Consider the following 24,130-nt stretch of genomic DNA (forward strand, 5'->3'; position numbering starts at 1 on the left):
GCCCATTCCTACCCATCCCCACATCCTTACCCACAACCTCCCTCCAACTTCTTCTATAATGACTATAATCATGCTGCTGGGACTACTATTTTTCTCTGCACACAAGGTTGTTATTTCACAGTGTGGAAGATGCAATGCAATGTGAAATACAACCCTTCCTGCATTCTTTGGTGGTGCCTGTAATGGCACCAGGCATCAGATGGAGGGGAAAGCAAGCTCACCAGATGTTTATCTGGATTTTTAAAATAGGCTGCTTATAAATAGTAAAGAGCTTCACTTTCCAAAATTAGTAGTTATAAGCCTAGGGAACTGCTGTGGCAAGTTTTACTTGCCCTTTATTCTTATGGCCCATTGGAGATGACACACGTGAGGAATCTCATTTGTAAGACTTCTGAAGTACACTTCAAGGGGATGGAAAGGAAAGCTGTTCTCCTGCTGATCTTTGGGTTCTGTGACTAGTTAGCTTAACGGAAGAAGTGACTTTCTACCTTCAAATATTTTGAATATTTGCTAAGTAGCAATTTATGTCAGAAGCCAAATCAAAAGTAGGCATTTGATGACCTGCATCAATAGGAGTATAGTGTCTAGATCCAGGGAAGTAATGCTACCCCTCTATTCTGCTTTGGTTAGACCACACCTGGAATAGTGTGTCCAATTCTGGGCACCACAATTCAAGAGAGATATTGACAAGCTGGAATGTGTCCAGAGGAGGGCGACTAAAATGATCAAGGGTCTGGAGAACAAGCCCTATGAGGAGTGGCTTAAGGAGCTGGGCTTGTTTAGCCTGAAGAGGAGAAGGCTGAGAGGAGCCATGATAGCCATGTATAAATATCTGAGAGGAAGTCACAGGGTGGAGAGAGCAAGCTTGTTTTCTGCTTCCCTGGAGACTAGGACGCGGAACAATGGCTTCAAACTACAAGAGAGGAGATTCCATCTGAACATGAGGAAGAACTTCCTGACTGTGAGAGCCATTCAGCAGTGGAACTCTCTGCCTCGGAGTGTGGTGGAGGCTCCTTCTTTGGAAGCTTTTAAACAGAGGCTGGATGGCCATCTGTCGGGGGGTGATTTGAATGCAATATTCCTGCTTCTTGGCGGGGGGTTGGACTGGATGACCTATGAGGTCTCTTCCAACTCTTTGATTCTATTATTCTAGAGGCACAGCTATCATTAGGTAAGCGCGTCTGGCAGGGATGAGAGACAGGGCCTTCTCAGTGGTGGCCCCTGGGCTGTGGAACTCCCTTCCTAGGGATATTAGATCGGCCCCCTCCCTCCTGACCTTCAGAAAAAGAGTAAAAACTTGGCTTTTCGAACAAGCATTTGGAAATGCAGTGGAATAAATAATAATGAAATAGAAAGAATTAATATGGAATGGCTAGACAATGCTGCTGGATAATGATTTTAACAGGACGACATTGGTGATTTATGTTTTTTAATGGTTTTATATGGTTTTTTATAATATTAGGTTGAATGTTTTTAAATATATTTTTATGAATGTATGGCATAAAATTAAGCCAATTCTGTAAGCTGCCTTGAGACTCCGTAAGTTTGAGAAAGGCGGGCTACAAATGCCACATATAAATAAATAAATAAATAATGTGTTGGGAGTGGTTCTGACCTCTCTTCCTCCGTCACACCTCCTCTTTATATCCCCTTCCTTGCCCTCATTTCTCATTTCTTCTCTTTCTAATTTGTCTTCATCATCTTCATCCTCCTCCATCTTTTCCTTTCTTTTTCTCTCCTCTTCCTCCACCTTTCATTTTTTTTCTCCACTTTCTTCATCTTCCTGTTTCCTTCTTCCTCTTCTCCTTCTCTCCCACCTTTCCCTCTTTTTCCTCCTCCTCTTTCCACCCTTCTATTTCTTCTTCCTTCTTTCCCCTTATTTGGTTTGTCTTTCATCTTCCTCCAACTTCTCTTCATCCCTTCTCCTCCTTCTACCTCCATTCATCCTTTCCTTTTCCAGAAAATGCTGCCTCCAGTTGTCATCATAGCAGACAAAAGGGCAGCAATCGCCATTTTCACAAAAAAAAAAACCCAATTATATTTCTCATCTCTAGGCCACCAGAAGGCCAAGTCAGGAAAACCCAGGCTCAGCTTGAAGTTTCTTGTGGCTGTTCCTATGATGCTTGCCAGATTCCAGTTAATATCGTGGCTTTTACAGGGTTAAATATATTTATTATTTATTTATTTACCATATTTACATACTGCCTTTCTCAGCCTGAAGGCGACTCAAGGCGGTTTACAATTTGCATAGTTCAATGCCCCCAACAACATAAAATATAATTTAAAACATTGGCTGATAGTTCAGAGTTTGTTAGAAACTTCAAAGTATCTCACACTGGGCAAAGTCAAGGGGATACTCCAGAGTTTTCTGGGAATGCTGAAATATACCACAGCTTCAGATAAATCCAGAGTGCAGGTTCATGTCTGACTAATTCATTGTCCAAATAGAACAGTATTCTCAGGACAGGCCACGGATTTAGTAGCCAATGTAGAGTCACCCTTAACTATGCTTCTGCATTGAAATCCTTGACCAAATTCTACTTGATCCCCTGATGCTACATAAAGACATCTCTATTAATCAGGACACAGATTGAAGAACCTCCAAAAACTGCTTCTTGATTCTGTGATCTCATTGTAGAAGAACTTCAGGCTACTAGAACTTTAGCAGAGAAAACATTTCTGAATGGTATCTTAAGGAAGGGTGGATGTGAGTGCCATAAAAGAAAAAAAGGCTCCAGAATAAAACCTTAAGGGTAGAAGGAAAAGAAACTAGCCTAATATTATCAATGGAGAGGTAGACCCTGGGCTTACTATTTACCTTGATGCTTCACTGTTCTTTTGAGAACTTGTTCTATGTGGCTCTATTCCTCATTATATCTTCACAAAATAGGTCAAGTGTAGAGAGGCAGAGAGAGATTGGTTGTGCCAAGGTCACCCACTGCATTTCATGGCTCAATGAGTATTAAAACTGGTGTTTTTCAAGTACTTGTCTTGTGTCCTATCCATTATATCACACTGGTGCTCTTCAGACCAGAAGGCAAAATGTTTTGCCAGCACCACAATGCATAACAAATATAGTTTCTTTCGTTTATTAATATATAGACATAGAATCAACAATCTTTGGAGTGCCTTAAAAACCTATATTAAAACTATATTCACAAAGGCTATGCAGAAATTGTTTTTGTGTGTGACAGATTGGAAATGTTTGCCATAAGAGTTTTTCAAAGCTAGTATTTTCACATTTCCTTCAAAATGTAAAACACAGGAAGGAGAAATTGAACTTCAAGTTATCTTTCATTATTTATATCCTGCTTTTTTAACTTACCATTTTCTTGCCTTTCAGGTAGAACAACAGGTGGACACACACTGGGGATAGATGCTATAAGAAGTGGGGAGAAGGAAACAAAAGAGAACACATTATACATCATGCCAAAGTGTTCATGGAATAATTAAACAGACAGGAAAAGGTGAAGCCCTTCTAACTGGAAACTGGTTATAAATAAAAGACAGATATATTACTTTTCTGGACTATAACCACACATTGTGCTGGCTAGTTGTGGGCATTTTGGCCCTTCAGTTGTTTTGGACTGAAGCACCTATGTGCCCTCGCAAGCTTCTGAGAGGTAAAGTTCAAAACATATAGAAAATCAAGAGTGCATCTACAGTGGGCTTCTGTGAGTTACATCTAAGCTATTAAATTAATGCAGTTTTAAGCCACGTGAACTGCCTTGGCTCAGTGCTGTGGAATAGTAGAAGTTGTAATTTTACAAGGTCTTTATTTATTTAATAATTTACCATATTTTTATCCTGCCTTTCTCACCCCAAAGGGGACTGAAGGCAGCCTTACAACAGGCAGCAATTTGATGCCATACACACATATATGGTACCGGGACTGTAGCGCAGCTGGTTGGGAGTCAGATGCATTAAGATCACTACTGACCAAAAGGTCATGAGTTTGAAACCAGCTCGGGTTGGAGTGAGCTTCCGACCAATTTGTGTAGCTTCATGTCAACCTTTGCAGCCTGAAAGGCAGTTTCATCTGTCAAGTAGGAAATTTAGATATTGCTTATGAGGGGAGGCTAATTTATGACGCCATAAAATACCCAGCAAGCATGCAAAGAGTGAGGAAGTACTTAATCAGTGTCACAAATGGACAGTGAAGAGACAGCTCCCCTGATAGCCAGAATACGCTCATAAAAAAGCTGGAATGTTAAATAGCCTCTGTGTGTCTGTCTATATATGTTGTGTGTCTATGGCATTGAATGTTTGCCATGTATATGTATATTGTAATCTGCCCTGAGTCCCCTGCGGGGTGAGAAGGGTGGAACATAAATACTGTGAATAAATAAATAAATAAATAAATAAACAATTACAATTAAAAACGGAATTATTAAAATCAACAATTAAAATCACGCCTATTAAAACATAATCTAGGGCCATTCCATTTGTCAATCACATTGTTTCATCGTCCCTTATTGCACTGCTCCAATTACTTGTCAAAAGCTTGGTCCCAACGCTGTGTCTTAATTTTTTTCCTGAAGGTCAGGAGAGAAGGGCTGATCTGATTTCATTGGGGAGGGAGTTCCATAGCCAAGGGGCCACCACTGAGAAGACCCTGTCTCTCATCCCCACCAATCATACCTGTGAAGGAGGTGGGACCGAAAGCAAGGCCTTCCCAGATGATCTCTGAGCTTTAGCTTTCTCTTCCAAATAGTGTTGACGTTTCACCACACTATAGTTTCCATAATTCCATAGCACTGAGCCAAGACAGTTCAACTAGTTTGATTTTTGGGGGGGGGGGGTTGTCGTGTTAGGAGCAACTTGAGAAACTGCAAGTCGCTTCTGTTGTGAGAGAATTGGCCGTCTGCAAGGATGTTGCCCAGGGGACGCCCGGATGATTTGATGTTTTATCATCCTTGTGGGAGGCTTCTCTCATGTCTCCGCATGAGGAGCTGGAGCTGATAGAGGGAGCTCATCTGCCTCTCCCCAGATTCGAACCTGCGACCTGTTGGTCTTCAGTCCTGCCGGCATAGGGGTTTAACCCACTGTGCTACCAGGGACTCTAGTATCAAACTACAATTAATTCCACAGGATAGATGGACCTCAAATCTCCCCATATCTGGAAGAGTTGCTTCTTTCTTCCCTGCCTTTTCCTTCCCTTCACCTGCTGATGTATATGCATGTTGTTTTGGGTGAGGATCTGCTCTAGATTTGATTTTGCTCATGGTTTGGGAGTAACGAACCCCGCATATTGATCAAGCTTATAAAATGAATACATTCCTCCCTTTCATTTTGGCTTGTGCTTTTCACATGTTTGAAGAAAACATGAGGAACTCCACCCATAGAGACAGGATACTGCTGTGGTCAACTAGTTATACACGGGCAGATTTTGTTGCTCAATATAGCTTAATGGCCAGTGAGAAGATGGAGAAAACACTGTTTAAGTTGTAAAACGTGTGCCTACAAAAAGAGCCACCTGCACGCTGGATTCTAATTAACCATCCCACATTATTTATTTATTTTAGTGCAGGAGGCCTGAAGTTCAGAAGAGTTAAGATCCAAATCCTATTTAAGTTCCAGATTGCCTCTCCCTTTGGGATTTTAAGTTGTACAAAGGCAAGCTTTACTGTCTTTGCCTTAAATAATCATTTGCACATGTGCACTCAAGGCGGTATGAAACAGGCATGGGGAAAGTGAGGCCATGCTCCATTTGGCTTCATCTCCATTTTCTAGGAAGATCCAAAGACAACACAATGGCCCTTATCTATTTGTGTGTGGTATGTTTTACAGATGGAGATTTTTTTTGTTATTTGTCTTCCTGACTTATAAAGTTTCTTTATTTTCGAGAAAAAGAACCCAATGCAAAACCATAACACAGCTGTGAGATTTATGCACAATTTGATCCTGATTTCCACTCATCTTGAGGTGTTATGGGGAAGTATTCCACATAATACATTATTTTTCTGATGCAGAATAAAAAACACTTTCAGTCTTTGCACAGAAAATATGTTTCCTCTACAACATATAGTGTTCAACAGAATGCTGTTTCCTACTCAGAAGCATGATGGGTACATCTACATGATGGAATTAATGCAGTTTGACACTGTTTAAATTGCCATGGCTCAATTCTATGGAATCATGGGAGTTCCTGTTTCTTCTCGGCCAAAGAGTGCTGGTGCCCCACCAAACTACAAATTCCAGGATTCCATTACAATGAGCCATGGCAGTTAAAGTGGTATCAAGCTGCATTAATTCTGCAGAGGGAGATCATTCTCTCCTCCAGGGTTGTTGCAAGTTTTTCAGGCTGTATGGCCATGTTCCAGAAGCATTCTCTCCTGATGTTTCACCTGCATCTATGGCAAGCATCCTCAGAGGATACCTCACAACCTCTGAGGATGCTTGCCATAGATGCAGGCGAAACATCAGGAGAGAATGCTCCTGGAACATGGCCATACAGCCTGAACTTTTTTTTATCTTTTTCCTTTTCTTTTTTCCTCTTATCTTTTCCTTTCTTTCCTTGTTCCTTTCTTTGCCTACACCTAGTTAATATAATTGTGTTGTGTATTTGCCTTTTGGCTGTGTTCCCCCCCCCTCCTTCTTTTCTTTTTCTTTTCTTTTCCCCTTGCTATTTAGAGTCTTTTATGTACATATTTCATATCGTTTTTAAAAGAAAAATTCTCAACAAAGATTTTTTTAAAAAAAACTTACAACAACCCAGTGATTCCAGTCATGAAAGCCTTTGACAATACATTTTTTCTTCCATTCAAAAAAATTTTTCCAAAATGATTTGTCTTTGCAATGAAAAAATCAAATAACTGCCATGGCCCAATGGTCTGGAATCTTGGGCATTGTAGTTTGGTGTAGCACCAGCATTCTTTGGCAGAGAAGATTGAAGGACTTGTAAAACAACAACTCCCACAATTTGAGAACATTGAACCTTTGAAGTTAAAGTAGTGTTGAACTGCATTAATTCCATTGTCTAGATGCACCTCTTGTCATCAATTGCCCTGCAAACTCAGAGCCACGACTTCCCTGACTGAAGCAATTCACTCATTCTCTACTTCCTTCTTTTCCCTCTTTTCCCATGAGTCGCATTTGTCTCAAGTCTGCATTTTATCATTCTGTCTGTGCAATGTTTATGTCAAGCCTCATCATTCTCATTCTCACACTATCAATCTCAACAGAGACTTTTTGGAATGAACAGAGACTGAAGATGTATTGTCGAAAGCTTTCATGGCTGGAATCGCTGGGTTGTTGTAGGTTTTCCGGGCTATATGGCCATGTTCTAGAAGCATTCTCTCCTGACGTTTCACCTGCATCTATGGCAAGTGACCTCACAACCTCTGAGGGTGCTTGCCATAGATGCAGGCGAAACGTCAGGAGAGAATGCTTCTAGAATATGGCCGTCTAGCCCATAAAACCTACAGCCACCCAGAGACTGAAGATAATTATTTTAAGGGGATTCTGGGCATTACAATCTAAAAATGTAACTTCTCCAAGTTATTAAGTTCTGCGCCCACACTGAGGTGAGTTGTAGAAATACCACAGTATTTATCACTTCCGTAACAACTAGGAATTGAAACCAATGGGTTGAGTTTTAGACAAGGATGCTGGGAGATCAGGATTTGAATCACTGCTCATCCATGGAAACCTACTGGTTGGCCTTGGGCAAGTCACACTCGCTCAGTCACAGAATATGGCAAGGGCAAACTCCTTCTGAACAAATCTTGTCAAGAAAACTCCATTGTAAGATCATCTTAGGGTTGCCTTAATTTAGAACCAACTTGAAGATACACAAGAGCTAACTTCTCTGTAGTGAACCTTTTATGTGAGTCCAACCTTCTTCACTGAATTCTTTAATAGTCTTGATCCAGAAAATACTTCTCCAATGCCAGGTTGGACCCTCCTTCTACCATCAACATGTACATCTGAAATAAAATGTTACTACATTTTTCAGATACTAGCTAAACACTAAAGATGTGACGAACCTGATTTCTGGTACCAGCCAAAGGGATGGATCTTGACTTCTGTATCCGGAGATGTACAATCTGAAACCTGCCAATTGCTTCTGAGTTCCTCACTGCAAGCCTGGATTCCCAAACTGTTCAGGGTCAAGCACAAGACCTTGCCACCTGCATAGAGGACAGGACATTATGGTACCATGCTCACATTCTCTACAAGAATTTGATAAATAAATACAGAAAATGACAAGTGGTGACCAAGTCTGAAGTCTGAAGCTCTAAAAATAGGTTCCTATCGGTGGTTTGAGACTGCATCTCCAGTGTAGCATGAATGACACCGTTTTAGCAGTCATGTCTCAATGTTATGGAATCATGAGAGTGTAGTTTGGTAAGATACCCGCACTATTTGGCAGAAAAGGTGAAAAACCCTGTAACAACTACAACTCCAATGATTCCATAACATTGAGCCATGACAATTCAAATGGTATCAAGCTGTATTCCTTCTACTGCAGTGATTCTCAACTTGTGGGTTCCCAGGTGTTTTGGCTCACATCTTCCAGAAATCCCAGCTGTTAGGATTTCTGGGAGTTGAAGGCCAAAACATCTGGTGACCCACAGGTTGAGAACCTCTGTTCTACAGGGTAGATGTACCCTAATGCTATAAATGCTTATGCTGCAATTTCTTTCTTTCAGTTAATCTTAGAGCAGTTATAAGTTCCTCTTGCATAATGTCACCAGAGGTGACCTTCTCACTTTGCTTTAAAGTAAGTCACAAATAACACAATCTATATGAATATATAAACGTAGAAGAAACAAATAGTCAAAATATTTGGGATATGAAAAAGATGCAAAGAGAAACTAATCAAGATTGCTAGACCTTTTGCATGCCCTGCATGTACTCAAAAAGTTGAGTACTCATCCGAGTATAGATATTCCATCCTTCTGTCAAAGTTTTATGACTGGAACTTCTGTAGTGGCAATAGGAATATTGTATAGTATAGAGACACAATACAAAAATACAATGTTATTTTTCATATATATATATATATATATATATATATATATATATATGGCTTGGTTGATCCAAAAAATGGTTCAAAAATCATTTCGGATGTAGGGGGTGCTGGTGGTTCAATTTGGAAAAGAATTCCAAATTTTTCCAAATTTTTTTTTGTAACTTTCCAAAATTTCCGTATTGCTTTGTTAATGGCGGATGCGATTGCGCAACAGCCCATCTCCCTGCCCTGGTTCTCTGGTGCCTGGCTCTTCTCCCACCCCCCACAGCAACAACACACAAGCGGCTGCAAGGCAGCAGGAAGGGAACAGCTTTGCTCCCAGCCCTTCTCCGCTTGCCCTGCTCTTCCAAAAGCTCTTCTTCCAACCTCTCTTCACAACCTCCCTTCCCTTTTTCTTTCCCCTTCCCTTCCCGGGCTCACAATGAGCCTCTGAGTCATGTGCTGCCCTTTAGATAGCGCGATGGCTGCTTTGGCAAAACACCGCCTCTCTCCTCCCCAAAACCTCTCCCCTCATAGGCTGGAAGGCAAGCATCCCAGCATGCAAGCTGCTTGCCTCCAAATGCTGAGTCACTTCCGACTCACTTTCTGAGTTGGAAGAAAAATGGCGAGAGAAGCTTTGGAAGGCCAAAGGACTTCCAGTTTTCTTAAAAACTTTGAAATCGCTTCAAAAAGGTAATTTTTCCAACTTTATTCCGAATTACAAAGATTCCAACAGTACCTAAACATGGTATATTGGGGGGGGGGGGGTGTGCTGTTTTCCACTACTGGCTACAACAAAAACTGTGAAATCAGATAGTAGTATGCAAGTAGCTGCACTGAGAATCCACCCCAGATTTTAGTTTAAAACTTAAAGGAGCCCTTTGGTGAAGGGTAGATTCAGAACTTTGGATAGATCCTTTAAAGTCCAGACTAAAAGCTGAAGTAGATTCAAACTATACCACCATCACTAACATGGAATTCACTCTCTGTCACTCTTTAGATAACATTGGTGTTTTGCTTAGAGACAAGAGCATCTACACCAGGACTTTCCACAGTTTTTAAAAACACGCATCATTTTGCGACACAGTAATTCATTTTTTTACTAGCAAACCAGAGATTAAACTAACTCCTTATAAGAAATATGAAGGCATACATAAAATGTATTAACAAAAAATATAGGGACACTACATACCTCAAGAAAACCTTTCCGATAGATGGATAGATGGATGGATGGATAGATAGATAGATAGATAGATAGATAGATAGATAGATAGATGATTTATTGCTTATTTCACATAGTGGTTTCTTGTTACATTTACACAACACACCTACATACTGCAGATATTAGTGTTCCATGCCAAATGTCATGACACACAGTTTGGGAAGCACTGATTGAAAGGAGAAAGAATGAATACCTGTCTCTTGGGAAGCATTTAAGAGTCCAAAGCCTGAACAGCAAGGATCAGCATCACAGAGGCGTTCGCAGTCAAAGAACCTGTACAAAAACACAATGTATTTGGAAGGAAACCACCACAGAGAGCATTTCGTATCTTGAATCCTGACGTGGCTGTGGTTCACTGCTGTTATTTGCTAAAGGGTAAAATAGATGCTGATTAATTTATCATTGCAAAAGTTTGTATAAGGGTAGTAGATGAAGTACTTTGGCCACACCATGAGAATGCAGGAAAGCTTAGAGAAGACAATTATGCTGGGGAAAATGGAAGGAAAAAGGAAGAGGGGCCGACCAAGGGCATGACGGATGGATGGGATCCTTGAAGTGACTGGATTGACTTTGAAGCTGAGGGTGGTGACGGCCAACAGAGAGCTCTGGCGTGGGCTGGTCCATGAGGTCACAAAGAGTCGGAAACGACTGATCGAATGAACAACAACAACAACAAAAAGTTTGTATTAGTCTATTATTAGTAAATCTCTATATTAAGCTATTCCTTGCCCAGCTAAAGTGGCATACATGATTTTCATAGAATCATAAAATCAAAGAATTGGAAGAGACCTCATGGGCCATCCAGTCCAAACCCCTGCCAAGAAGCAGGAATATTGCATTCAAATCACCTCTGACAGATGGCCATCCAGCCTCTATTTAGGTTAGAGAAGAAGAAGAGGAAGGAGGAGAAGGAGAGGGAGAAGAAGAGAGGAAGAAGAGCCTTGCCCAACAATATGTTATCTTTATCTTAATACTCCCCACATACATTTGCATATCTTAAGTATTCCTATAACCCAGAAAGCATCCTAGTCTTTCCATCTGAAATAACTCCCTTTACAAAATAAATCTGCTTCCATTTATATTTATATGGAGACTGGGTGTGAAAAGATGTACAAGTTGAGCAACCTTTTCCAGAATCCCCAAATCCAAAATACTTCAAAATCCAAAGCTGTACACAAGGTTGGCTTAGATGAGTTACACCTTTGCATTCTGCAGGTTCAATGTATGCAGACTTTGTTTCACTCGCAAAAATATTTTTTTAAAATGCACATAAAATTGCCTACAGGCTATCTGCATAAGGTGTAACCTAAATACAAATTAATTTCATGTGTAGCCTTAGGTCCTACCTCTATGATATCTCATTATATATTGCATATACAAACGTGTGCTGGCACAGCTGTGCCAGGAGATTTGAATTCCTTTTCTTGTACTGTTAGTTTGTTTGAATTCATCTGGGCCATGCATTTTGCAATTGGGTAGCTTTCCCCAGGTTGCAATCGTAGGGCCAACAACCTATCAATCATCGTTAGAGCCTTTAGATCTGCCCCTTTCCCCAGGTTTCTGGGGGAAAGGGGACTTTTAGTTCAGTCTCACAGTTTGGAGCCTTACAGCAGGACATGTGGACTTTCTCTGTCCCATGTGTAAAAAGCTTCACTTCTTACAGCTTTTGCTGGGGGGGAAGGAAAACCTCTACAGCTTTGCTGGGGAGTAAAGTTATAGTTCCACAGCTTTGCTGGGGGAATATAGCCAGCTTTGCTGGAAAATAAAAGAACGGTTCCACGGCCTTCATGGGGCAAATCTACAGGACACCAGCTTGGCAGATCTACAGCAACCATTGCCTGGTAAGGGACCACTCGGGCTATCCATAACGCAGCTTGGAGCCGGGAGTTGGGGCCTCACGCCAGCAGGGTAAACAAAGATTGGCCAAGGAGGGGTCGGAAGGTTTCCCTAAAGAAGATAGGAACAGTTTATCAAGCAGTTGCCTGTCCCTTGTTGGTAGATCGAGAAAGCTACCAGTTTTTCAAGATTATATAGCATTTAATTGTTCAAAAATTTAAGCCTTAATAAAGAATTTTGTTGAAACTATTTTGAGCCTCTACAGAACTTTGTGTTGGGAAACCTATGGGACCCTTTAGCTGAGGCACCCCGGCGTCCCGTTGGGCATACAGAAACCACGTCCTGTAAACAGACATTGTCATAGGCCCAGTGCGCAACAGCACAACAGGCATTTGAAAAACTGAAAAAATAAAATCCAAATCACTCCCAAGCACTTCAGATAAGATATACTCAAACTATATTTATAAAAAGTTATGATTAAAATAAACAAAAACTTCTTTAAAATCCACTTTGAAGGCAATTCTGAGACGTGATGCCTTTTCTACCTTAGCAGAAGGTAGCTTTTACATCCAACTTCCTTGTATGTTACTGCTCTCTGTGTTTGTTGCATACTAGTCTTGGATGGTGGAGTTATTATGTGTAGCACTGGACTCTAGACTCACCGTATTGCAAAACAATTACTCTGGATCTGGACAAGAACAAGAGACCATTCAAGGATCCTTTAAGCCCCCAGATTTTATCTTTTTTCTTTTTGCAAGAGGAATCTCTTGTTCCTCTTATGGAGCCAAAAAACAATGCACACAGAAGACAAGAGTGCAGAGCCATACCCATTGGAGACAGTTTTCCCAGACACATCTGTCTTGCTGCTCACAGAAATTTGTGACATTTTTCGGAATGGTAAGCGGGTGTAAAAATTCTTCACACTCCCTTCCAGAGAGACTGAAAAATAAACAGAATGAGAGACTGAGAAAGTATCCCAGGCCTATCCCGTGTCCAACCGATGTGTTTGAGTGCATCTACATAGGAGAATGAATGCAGATTGTTACCACGTTAGCAGCCATGGCTCAGTGATATGGGATCATGACTATTATCAGGTTTACATGGTTTTTAATCTTCTCTGCCAAAGAGTGCTGATGCTACACTAAACTTCAAATCCCAAAACATTGAGGTATGACATTTAAAGTGGTGTCAAAATACATTACAGTGTAGATGACGCACTCTCTGCCTCTAATAGTTGAATGGCATTTCAGGAAGAAGCAATCTATTACTCTACTATGATACTTTTCTTTAAAAGTAGAGTTAGTGATCCATTCATATTTATGTACTGCATCTGAAGATCAGAGTTTTCTAAGCAGTAGGCAGCATTTTTAAAAAAAAATCAAAATACAACAAAAATACAGAATTAATTCTAACTAATTAGAATTACTTAGGACCAGGCTGTAGCACCAGTAGCAATAGATCACTGCCGACCGGAAGGTGGCAAGTAGGATTGAACACCCGACTGTTAAGCTTAGCTTACTGTCCACCTAAGCAGTTTGAAAACAGCTGGGCAGTGTGTAGAGAAATCAGCTCCTGCTTAAAGTTTGAGGTTGCCTTTGAAGACTGTTTGGAAGCTTCAAATGGTCAAACAGGCGGCAGCAAGATTGCTCACCGGAGCAGTGTTCAAGGAGCATACGACTCCCTTGATACGCCAGCTCCACTGGCTGCCGGTCTGCTACCGAGTACAATTCAAAGTGCTGGCTTTAGCCTATAAAGCTCTAAACAGTTCTGGCCCAGCTTACTTGTCCGAACTCTCCCTATGAACCATCTAGGAGTTTAAGATCATTTGGGAAGGCCCTGCTCTCAGTCCCGCCTTCTTTTCAGGCAGAAGGGGTGGGGATGAAAGACAGGGCCTTCTCAGTGGTGGCCCCTCAGCTGTGGAACTCCCTCCCTAGGGATATTAAATCAGCCCCTTCCCTCCTGACCTTCCGCTGCCTATGTTGTAAAGCTGTCTTGAGTTATCTTCGGGTTTGAGAAAGGTGAGGTAGAAATATCGTAAATAAATAAATAAAATAAAGCAGGGAGGTATTTTACTCCACCACAAAAATGCTGGCAATCAAAGAACAAGGAGGAAGTACGATCAAAATGACTCAGTGGCATAGTGGATGAAGTGACAGCAACCCCCTGTGGCCAGAATCGAGCATAACCTCCAGGAGCTGAAGTTGGAAAAATGTCAAAATACCTCTCTTTGTCTGTCCTATATGTCTAAAAAATGGCACTGAATATTTGTTGTGTATGTGTGCATTGTGATCCACCCTGAGTCCCCTTCGGGGTGAGAAGGACGGAATATAAACACTGCAAATAAACAAATAAATAAATAAATGATATTGCAAAAAAAAAATCACAGAAATATCGATCCAACTCACCTGTTTTCTGATACAAGACGTTGGGTTTCTGGGGAAACACGATGTTACAGTTCTCAGGGATGTTGTTTATGGGATTGTCACAGACTTGGGCCACTGGGAAAAGGGTACAGGGGAAGAACACCGAAGCTGCGATGTTTGGGATGTCTGCCGATTGACAGAAGGCATCCTCTACACAACCTAGAAAAGGAAAATCTACCTTAGCAAAGTCATTTTCAATAATACGTACAGTATTAAAACCACTAGTGCTAGTAGTATTTTAGTACTATTGGTATAATTTAGAATTGTAAGTAGTAGTAATAATAATGCTTTCAGTAGTACTAATCACTCTCTGTATGTGAGCCTTCAAGCCACTCTTTTTTTAATTCACAAATAAAGAATAAAAAAATAAAAATGCATTATTTTTAATAACATAAGGATTTTGGCCTGCATCAATATGGGCATAGTGTCTAGATCTAGGGAAGTCATGCTACCCCTTTGGTTAGACCACACTTGGAATATTGTGTCCAATCCTGGGCACCACAATTCAAGAGAGATATTGACAAGCTGGAATGTGTCCAGAGGAGGGCGACTAAAATGATCAAGGGTCTGGAGAACAAGCCCTATGAGGAGCGGCTTAAGGAGCTGGGCATGTTTAGCCTGAAGAAGAGAAGGCTGAGAGGAGATACGATAGCCATGTATAAATATGTGAGAGGAAGCCACAGGGAGGAGGGAGCAAGCTTGTTTTCTGCTGCCCGGGAGACTTGGAAGTGGAACAATGGCTTCAAACTACAAGAGAGGAGATTCCATCTGAACATGAGGAAGAACTTCCTGACTGTGAGAGCCGTTCAGCAGTGGAACTCTCTGCCCCGGAGCATGGTGGAGGCTCCTTCTTTGGAAGCTTTTAAACAGAGGCTGGATGGACATCTGTCAGGGGTGATTTGAATGCAATATTCCTGCTTCTTGGCAGAATGGGGTTGGACTGGATGGCCCATGAGGTCTCTTCCAACTCTATGATTCTATGATTCTAATAACAGTAGTTAGCAGTAGTGTGAGAAGATGTGGTGGGAAATCTTGCCCTTCCCAAATGGCTCAGGCAAAAGTAAACAGCCGCAGACTCTCTTATCTTGTTGTGTTCTTTCCTCTGAGTAACTTTTGGCACCTTGAACATGCTCTGTTGTTGAGTGGACACACGGATCACAGTTTCATCTGTCAAATGTTGGAGGCTGTGAATATGTTGGCATGCTTTTCTTTACTTAGGTTCCAACCCATAATATTTTTCTCTTTCTTTCTGCTGAAAAGAAATGTCAAATCTCCCTCACTCTTGAACATCAATTGTGCATAAAGAGCATAAGGCGTACAATTTGTTCCTTTTAAAAATGCACTTTTCTGTCAAACGCAGAATGAAAGTGTGGGAACAAATATCTCAAGTTCACCAAGCATCAGATTTATGGCGATCTTTCTGCATTCTTTTTAGAGGTTATCTTTACTAAATTCTGCTTTTTGCTTTACATTTATCTCTTGGCCTACTAATGGAATGTTGTAAACATTCTACAAGGATTTGAATGGCGAGTAATGAGTGGTATGAACATGCCCCCATGACCCAAAATGTCTTACGTGCAAGACACCAGAGACGGGCCTCCTCCGCTGAGAATCTGGGCTGGAAAAGCCAGTATTCTTGGGTTGGTAGAGAACGGCTCTGGTCGATCCGTATTTGGCTGCTTTCCATCAGAGAAAAGAGTTCCATGGCTGAATCTTATCAATATGGAGAAGAGAAACAAAGGCAAAGCTTTCCATATAAGTTGAATATTTGTTAAATCCCAACATTTCAAAACATAGAAGCTAACAATAATAAATGGCAGAAGTCAGATGCTATAATGATGAATCCATATGCATCAAATTATTGAAAAATCCTGCGAACCCAGTGATGGAAGCATTCTGTGAGCCGAACTCCATACATGGCATGTTCCATGGCAGTCTGCTTTGGCTTTCGAGTCTGAACTTTAAAGGAGACATCCAAATCCTGAAGATGTTTTTGAGATAGGACTCAGCACCATGGATGATGATGATGATGATGATGATGATGATGATAATAATAATTATACCCCGCTAACATCTCCCGAAGGACTCGGTGCGGCTTACAAGAGGTCGAGGCCCAACACATCAGTAAAACAACAGCATAACAAATACAACAATAAATAAACTCATAAAACAAGCAATAAACATTAAAACAATAGCAATAAACATTAGACAATAACACCACGACACATTTAAAGCTAAGGCTGGGTCAAATGTAATGATTAAAAATTTTAAAAATGCTGGGCATGACAGGTGAAATGGATAGGTTTTTGGAGATAGGAGCGATGTGCAGACAATCTTAAATCTCTAGTAAAGTGCATTTGGGACATGATGCTTGGAGTTTCATATTCTGGGAAGGCACACTGGAACAACACGTCTTCAAGCTCTTCCTAAAGACTGCCAATGTTGGGGCTTGTCTGATGTCCTTGGGGAGAGAGTTCCAGAGTCGGGGGGCCACCACGGAGAGGGCCCTGTCCCTCGTCCCCACCAATCGCGCCTGCGACGCAGGTGGGATTGTGAGCAGGGCCTCTTCAGATGATCGGAGAGATGATGTGGGTTCATATACAGAGATGCGGTCACACAGGTAGGCGGATCCCAAACCGTTTAGGGCTTTGTAGGTAAGCACCTGCACCTTGAATTGGGACCGGAAAATGAATGGCAGCCAATGGAGCTCCTTAAAGTTCACTGAATGTAGGACTAGTTAGTTCACTGAATGTAGGACTAAAGCTTAGAACATTAAAGTAGAAGTCCAAAACAACCTCTGTAGTCCATGATACCAATCAGATAAAACATAAGAGGCAAAATCCAGAAACTCCCACTTCTTGTAATGCCTTGTGCCCCCTGAAACCCTGCTCTGGAGGGCTATGAGATTCCTGGGAATTGGGAAAAAATTCCTTTCCTCTTGCTGCTAAAGGGGTTATTCTCTGGATCTTGGCCCAAATGGTATGAAGAAGCCCATTTGCAATACAAGCCATGGGAAAACTTTAAAAGGAATCATATATTCACACTGAAAATCCAGCTGGCTTATATGGTAAAAGGGAATAATTCAAAGTGTTGGCATTGTAATAAAGAAAAAGGTACTTATTCACATATGTGGTGGGAGTGTTCTGAAATAAAAAAATTGCAAATAATACAAGGAAAAATACAGGAGATATTCCAGATAAAAATTGAAATTAATGTTTTTTTTTTTGTTGTGTCAGGAGCGACCTGAGAAACTGCAAGTCGCTTCTGGTGTGAGAGAATTGACCGTCTGCAAGGACTTTGCCCAAGGGACGCCCGGATGATTTTGATGTTTTATCATCCTTGTGGGAGGCTTCTCTCATGTCCTCGCATGAGGAGCTGGAGTTGATAGAGGGAGCTCATCTGCCTCTCCCCGGATTCGAACCTGCGACCTATCGGTCTTTAGTCCTGCTAGCATGGGGGTTTAACCCACTGTGCCACTGGGGCCTCCAAATTAATAATGATTTGCTACTATGGGGAGTGTTGGAACATCCAAGTATAAAAATCAATTGCCGGGAGTTATTTAAAGTAACAATAAGAGCAGCACATACAGTGATCACCAGAGGATGGAAAGACAAATCAAAATGGATGTTAATCAATTGGAATAATTATATGTATGATCAAGTGCTGTTAGACATTACGGGAATTATGACTAAGCCAGCAACAAGAATGGACAAACAAAAGTCATTACAAATAGATGGAAGGTCTACTTCAACTGGGTGAAAAATGGAGGCGCCAACAATCACATCAAAGAAAAAATACAAAGACTTTACCAGTGGCTGGATCTGCAAGATTAGTAGAAATATATTGTGGTTGAGAAGGGGGAGGGAGGAGGAGGGAGGGAAAATATAATCTACACCAGTGTAAATTAGTATAATGTCATTAATATTTGTTAAATTGCTTGGCATTTATGCTTGTAACACTTGGAATATTTATTATTTATTTATTTGGCATGCTTCTACCCTGCCCTTCTCAACCCCCTGGGGGACTCAGGATGGCTTACAAAAGGCACAATTCGATGCCTAACAATTCACAAAATATGGTACAATATACAATATACAATACACAAATTTACCATATAATGTCAACAGTTATAACTAATTAAAACAATCAAACAGTATACTAGCAGCAATAAAATCATCTTGTGGTCAATGTTCGCCAATTCATAGTCTGTAATCTGTCTACCATTGTCATTATCCTTTCCTACTCTGGTCGTCATTGGTTGTCTTTGTCCATCTGCCAGCTTACCTGAAGGCTTGCTGATTTGTGTTTATAGCATAATAAAATATGTTTTTTAAAAACCCACTGAAAATCCAAGTTCATAAAACGTATACAGTTCTGGATAAATACCTGGCTGCAACGGTTTGATCTCTGTTGGAGGAACAACACTGTCACATGAAGTAGATCTTGTTCGAGTCATCATATTGGAATCTAAAAGGTAAACAAAATCTAGTTGATGATACACTGCTGGTGTCATTATTTTCTGGGCTATGATTGCAGAAAAAAGAATCATGGAGATGGAAGAAACCACAAGGACCATCCAATCCAACCCCATTCTGCCAAGAAGGAAACAAATATATCTGAATTTCAGACTGATACCAGAAACGAATGGGCGGGGATATCCCAAAACATACCTTTCCATAGATAAACACGCTGAAATGTGGTAAGAGAAGCTTCAGTATCTTCTATGAGCTCAGATGCTAATGCAAAGGAGGAAAACAACACAGTCAGCACAATAACCAACATTTCCCTCAATTGTAAACAATTATGCTAGACATAATTTTTACACCCATGCTTCCTCCTTCAGGCCACACTGTTGTGTTTTTGCTGGACTTATATCTAACATCACTTCTGGTTTCCATTTTGGAGCAGTTTGGGTTGGAGTGAACTAGCTAAAATGCCCCTTCCAAACAACATAGAGTTGTTCCATACCAAGGGAAGACTGTTCAACTTACGTGTAGAGAGCACTTGGCCTCCTAAGATAAATCTGTACTTTTTCTTTTCTTCACTGTACTTTACACTTTGGCACATATTTCCTTGTTCTCGTGTAGAGCTTCCATCCCAGTTCTTAATGTTGCAGATTAATGCATCTGGGTAGCTCATGAGAGCACAGAAGACACTACCTGAAAATAGACATCGAGAAACCAAAAAATGGCTGTAATTCAAGAGTGAAAATGCAACTGAAATGCCAACAAATATTATTTATCATTAAACTGACTTTGATGAATGGCGATCTTGATGGTATTCAGGATCTAGATCAGAAATCAGAATCATAACCAAAATTTGGGGACCAATGCATAGACTTGATTTCTGTTTAATTCATAGAATTAGAATCATAGAAACATAGAGTTGGAAGAGACATTGTGGGCCATCCAGTCCAACTCCCTGCCAAGGAGCAGAAAAATCACATTCAAAGCACCCCCAACAGATGGCCATCCAATCTCTGTTTAAAAGCCTCCAAAGAAGGAGCCTCCACCACACTCTGGGGCAGAGAGTTCCACTGCTGAACAGCTCTCCTTACAGTCAGGAAGTTTTTCCTAATGTTCAGGTGGAATCTCCTTTCCTGTAGTCTGAAGCCATTGTTCCACATCCTAGTCTTGAGGGCAGCAGAAACAAGCTTGCTTCCTCCTCCCTATGACTTCCCCTCACATATTAATACATGGTCATCCTATCTCCTCCTCTCAGCCTTCTCTTCTGCAAGCTAAACATTCTTTAAGCTGCTCCTCATAGGGCTTGTTCTCCAGATCCTTTATCATTTTAGTCGCCCTCCTCTGGACACATTCCAGCTTGTTAACATCTCCCTTCAATTGCGGTGCCCAGAACTGGACACAGTATTCCAGGCGTGGTCTAGCCAAGGCAAAATAGAGCGGTAGCATGACATCCCTGGATCTAGACACTAGACTCCTATTGATGCAGGCCCAAATCCCATTGCCTTTTTAGAGACCTGTCTGTTGTCAATGAAGATCTAATCGTATGGGTGCTAGCTCTGCCATTTATTTCTATCTTCTTTAACTTTAATATTTTAATTTAATATTAAACTTTAATATTAATACTGAGTTTACATTATTACTATTATTATTATTATTATTATTATTAAAAAAAGCAATGCTTTGGGGTATCAACAGCATTTTGCAACAGCAAGGGTATCCCTCTGGGCAGCTAAACCAGGAAATCCCAACTGGATGCCCCTCCCTCCCCCCCATGAGGGTCTGTCTCCAGGGGCAAACCAAGAATGGACAACTTGGAAGTCCCTGAACAGACTCAGAAGTGGAGTTGGCAGATCAAAAGACAACCTGGCAACATGGCACTACCTTAAAAAATCGCACACCTTGTGTGACTGTGGAGCAGAACAGACAACTCCACATCTGTATGCTTGTCCACTATGCCCTGCCTTATGTACAGAGGAAGAATTGTTGGAGGCTACAGACAAGGCCATTGCTGTTGCGTGTTTTTGTCAAAAGATATTTTGTCGCCTGCGCTCCTTCTATCTTTATCAGTTTTATACTAATTTATGCAATGCTTTTGATATGAGATAAGATTATTTTTTAATCAAAGGTTTTTTTTGTCTCTGTTATAGGTCATCTTAAATTCATTGGAAGAGTAGAAAGACTGGACATAAATTATCTAAGTGAATTAATGCCATTTCAAAATTGGGCTGGGAAGAGACAATTCTTCTAGTTCACCTCTAATTCTTCCAATTACTGTATTCACAGATAGAAAACCTGTGAATACAGTAATATAGATGTTGCTGGACTATAACTCCCACCATGCTATTGCTAAGTATTGATAGGAGGCAGAGTTCAGCCAAGGCCAAAAGACCACAAGTTTCCCAGCCCTGCTTTCACTTTTTGCAGCCCCTACTGACAAACCAACTTGTGCCCAATAGATATCTAGTATCATTGAATAAAATCATGTTCTCCCAAGTAAAGATTAATCAAGTAAGACTTTAAAATCCAAGTTTTACAAAGAAATGATGAATAACACATGGGTTTCTCTACTTTGTGTGCTTCTTAAGAACATTTCCATTAAAAGGGATAAGTGCGAAGATGTGGGATATCTTTCTCTTTTTCTTCCACATCTGCAGCTTTAACACAGTTACCTCCACCGAGTACAATCTGGCTCAAGATAAATCCGTCACAGCAAGCGTCTTGGCTGCAGGCCTGGCGGCAGAAGAGATGAGCATCAGTCAAAGATGTACCAGCTGCTGAGAGGACCAGGTTGCGGTACACGCCAGAAACAACATCCTGGAAATCGGTCATCTCAAAGGTCTTCACTCCAGCTGTTGTGAATTCTTGTCCTTGAAAGAAGTGGGGCGGGACGGAGAATGTCACAAAATGTAAACTGAGCTATAGTGTAAACTCAAAGTGTATACGAAAGTGGCAAGCGAAAAACATCAAGTTGTATAGCATGACAGAGAGCTAAGACTAGTTTCTTTGCTCATGGAAGGACACTTCTGGATTATAACTAATTGCTATCTAATTCCCTAAAAATAAAATTACTGCCAATACCATCATCCACTAAGTTATGGATTAATCTGGGAATGGAGCCCACAGTGGTGCAATGGGTTAAACCCTTGTGCTGGTAGGACTGCTGACCGAAAGGTTGGTGGTTCATGTCCGGGGAGCAGGGTGAGCTCCCGTCTATCAGCTCTACCTTCTCATGCGGGGACATGAGAGAAGCCTCCCACACGATGGTAAAACATTTGGGTGTCCCCTGGGTAACGTCCTTGCAGATGGCCAATTCTCTCACACCAGAAGCGACCTGCAGTTTCTCAAGTCACTCCTGACACACAAAAAACAAAACTTGGGGATGCCACTAAATTAGGTGACCTACTTTTCTGCTTTCTAAGAAGGGATGGGCAAAGTACAGTCCTTCTGTACCTATAAGTTTCTGAAGCCTCCAAAACTACAGACAATTTTAGTGAAATATGTGCTCAAACCAGCCCACAATCACTCAAAGCTCCTCCCCCCACAAGTTCTTACAAAATGTGAAACAAATAAAAATCAATGGCAAATGATCCAAATGGCAGGTGGAATTCATTTTACATTACTTCTGGTGCACTCAACAAGTGGGCATTGAAATGGCCCTTGTCCAAACTGCACTGACCCAGACTTCTAAGGTACAGATGAGCTAACATATAACACCCCTTTCAACCCAGTTCTGTGTCATTTACCATGATTGCCACTGAAAATCTGTACCTTCCACTGCAAATCTGACACTAGGTGTGCTATGACTCAGATGTTCTAAGCAAATAGGGGTGAATAGGAGGAAAAAATGCCACTTCAGCAAGAGAGTGTGGTTCTGGGGGGGGGGGGGTTGAGGAGGGATGGTGTGATACCCCAAACCCAGTATATCTTTGATCTGCAGTTTTTTGTACTTTTGTGGGAGTTTTGCACACTTAACTTGCTTGTTTTATTACTAGGTCAAGAGTACACAAGGAGTTTTGCACAAGAGTGCAAAACTCCTACAAAACTACAAAAGCTGCAGAGTAAAAATATCTCTTATTTATTAACGTAAGAAAGGAATCCTCCAGCACATCTCTTTGATGATGGAATTGAGCTGGAGGACATACAAATACCTAGGGAAGTATTCTCTTTGGGAACCCCTTGGTCAGTGTTTCTCAACCTATGGGTCCCCAGATGTTTTGGCCTTAAACTCCCAGAAATCCTAACAGCTGGTAAACTGGCTGGGATTTCTGGGAGTTGTAGGCCAAAACACTTCAGTATGACTCTTTGGTATGTCTCTGGCAGAGGAGAACCTGAGAGTTACGCTGGAAGATCTAAAGATTCATAGAGAGAATACAGTAATCAACTTCATGAATAATCAAATCTGCAAAAGTTAAACCAGCAAATGTAGAATAATTTTATTATTTGGTTCCTTCTATCACCAACATAGGTAACTAGAGTTCTTTAGTCCGTACCTTTTTTGAGATAGACTCTTACAGCATTCTGGTCTTGGTTTCTTACTTTAAACATGCAGCTGAGACGAGAAACACTAGTGGTGGCGGCATTATCCCAAGTCCCCTGAACCTGAATCAGAAAGAATTGCATGCATAGTCTGCTAATATGTATTACCAAAGAAACACAGCCTATAGATGTCTCCGACTTCTTAACATTATCATTACAGGAGATGTAAGCTTATATATATAAACATAATATCTGTGGCTGATACTTAAAAAGCAGCATGAACACTAGATAAACAGATGGAATAGGTGGCCAACATATGGGTGCTGTTGTTTTTATTTAATATGATTTACTTTTCACAACAGTACTCTGAAGTGTCGAAGGCTTTCATGGCTGGAATCACTCAGTTCTTGTGGGTTTTTTCGGGCTATATGGCCATGTTCTAGAGGCATTTCTCCTGACGTTTCGCCTGCATCTATGGCAAGCATCCTCAGAGGGTGAGGTCCTCACCCTCTGAGGATGCTTGCCATAGATGCAGGCGAAACGTCAGGAGAAATGCCTCTAGAACATGGCCACATAGCCCGAAAAAACCCACAAGAACTGAGTACTCTGAAGGTTAGAAATGCAGTTCACCTCTACTGATGTAAATATTCTTTGTTTTCATTTTTACATGCAAGAATGAATAATTCTAGGCCAGGTGATATCACAAGAGTGTTTACCCATTTTATGTGCTGGTTTGTTTGTTTGTTTGTTT

At 41.0% G+C, this 24,130-nt stretch overlaps 1 protein-coding gene across 1 annotated transcript in view; it reads right to left on the reverse strand.

Moving 5' to 3' along the window:
• TG (thyroglobulin) overlaps positions 1-24,130 on the reverse strand; it is a 197,148-nt gene that overhangs the window by 105,935 nt on the left and 67,083 nt on the right. Inside the window, exons 25-35 of the mRNA XM_067467011.1 lie at positions 23,394-23,502; positions 21,573-21,770; positions 19,429-19,596; positions 19,108-19,173; positions 18,824-18,904; positions 16,013-16,150; positions 14,420-14,596; positions 12,842-12,953; positions 10,372-10,451; positions 7,989-8,132; positions 3,326-3,379 (exon numbers count right to left, since the gene is read on the reverse strand). Coding sequence (XP_067323112.1) covers positions 3,326-3,379; positions 7,989-8,132; positions 10,372-10,451; positions 12,842-12,953; positions 14,420-14,596; positions 16,013-16,150; positions 18,824-18,904; positions 19,108-19,173; positions 19,429-19,596; positions 21,573-21,770; positions 23,394-23,502 — 1,327 coding nt within the window. The remainder of the gene's footprint in view (positions 1-3,325; positions 3,380-7,988; positions 8,133-10,371; positions 10,452-12,841; positions 12,954-14,419; positions 14,597-16,012; positions 16,151-18,823; positions 18,905-19,107; positions 19,174-19,428; positions 19,597-21,572; positions 21,771-23,393; positions 23,503-24,130) is intronic.

The sequence above is a fragment of the Anolis sagrei genome, chromosome 4, assembly GCF_037176765.1.
Source record: "Anolis sagrei isolate rAnoSag1 chromosome 4, rAnoSag1.mat, whole genome shotgun sequence".
NCBI classification, from domain to species: domain Eukaryota; kingdom Metazoa; phylum Chordata; class Lepidosauria; order Squamata; family Dactyloidae; genus Anolis; species Anolis sagrei.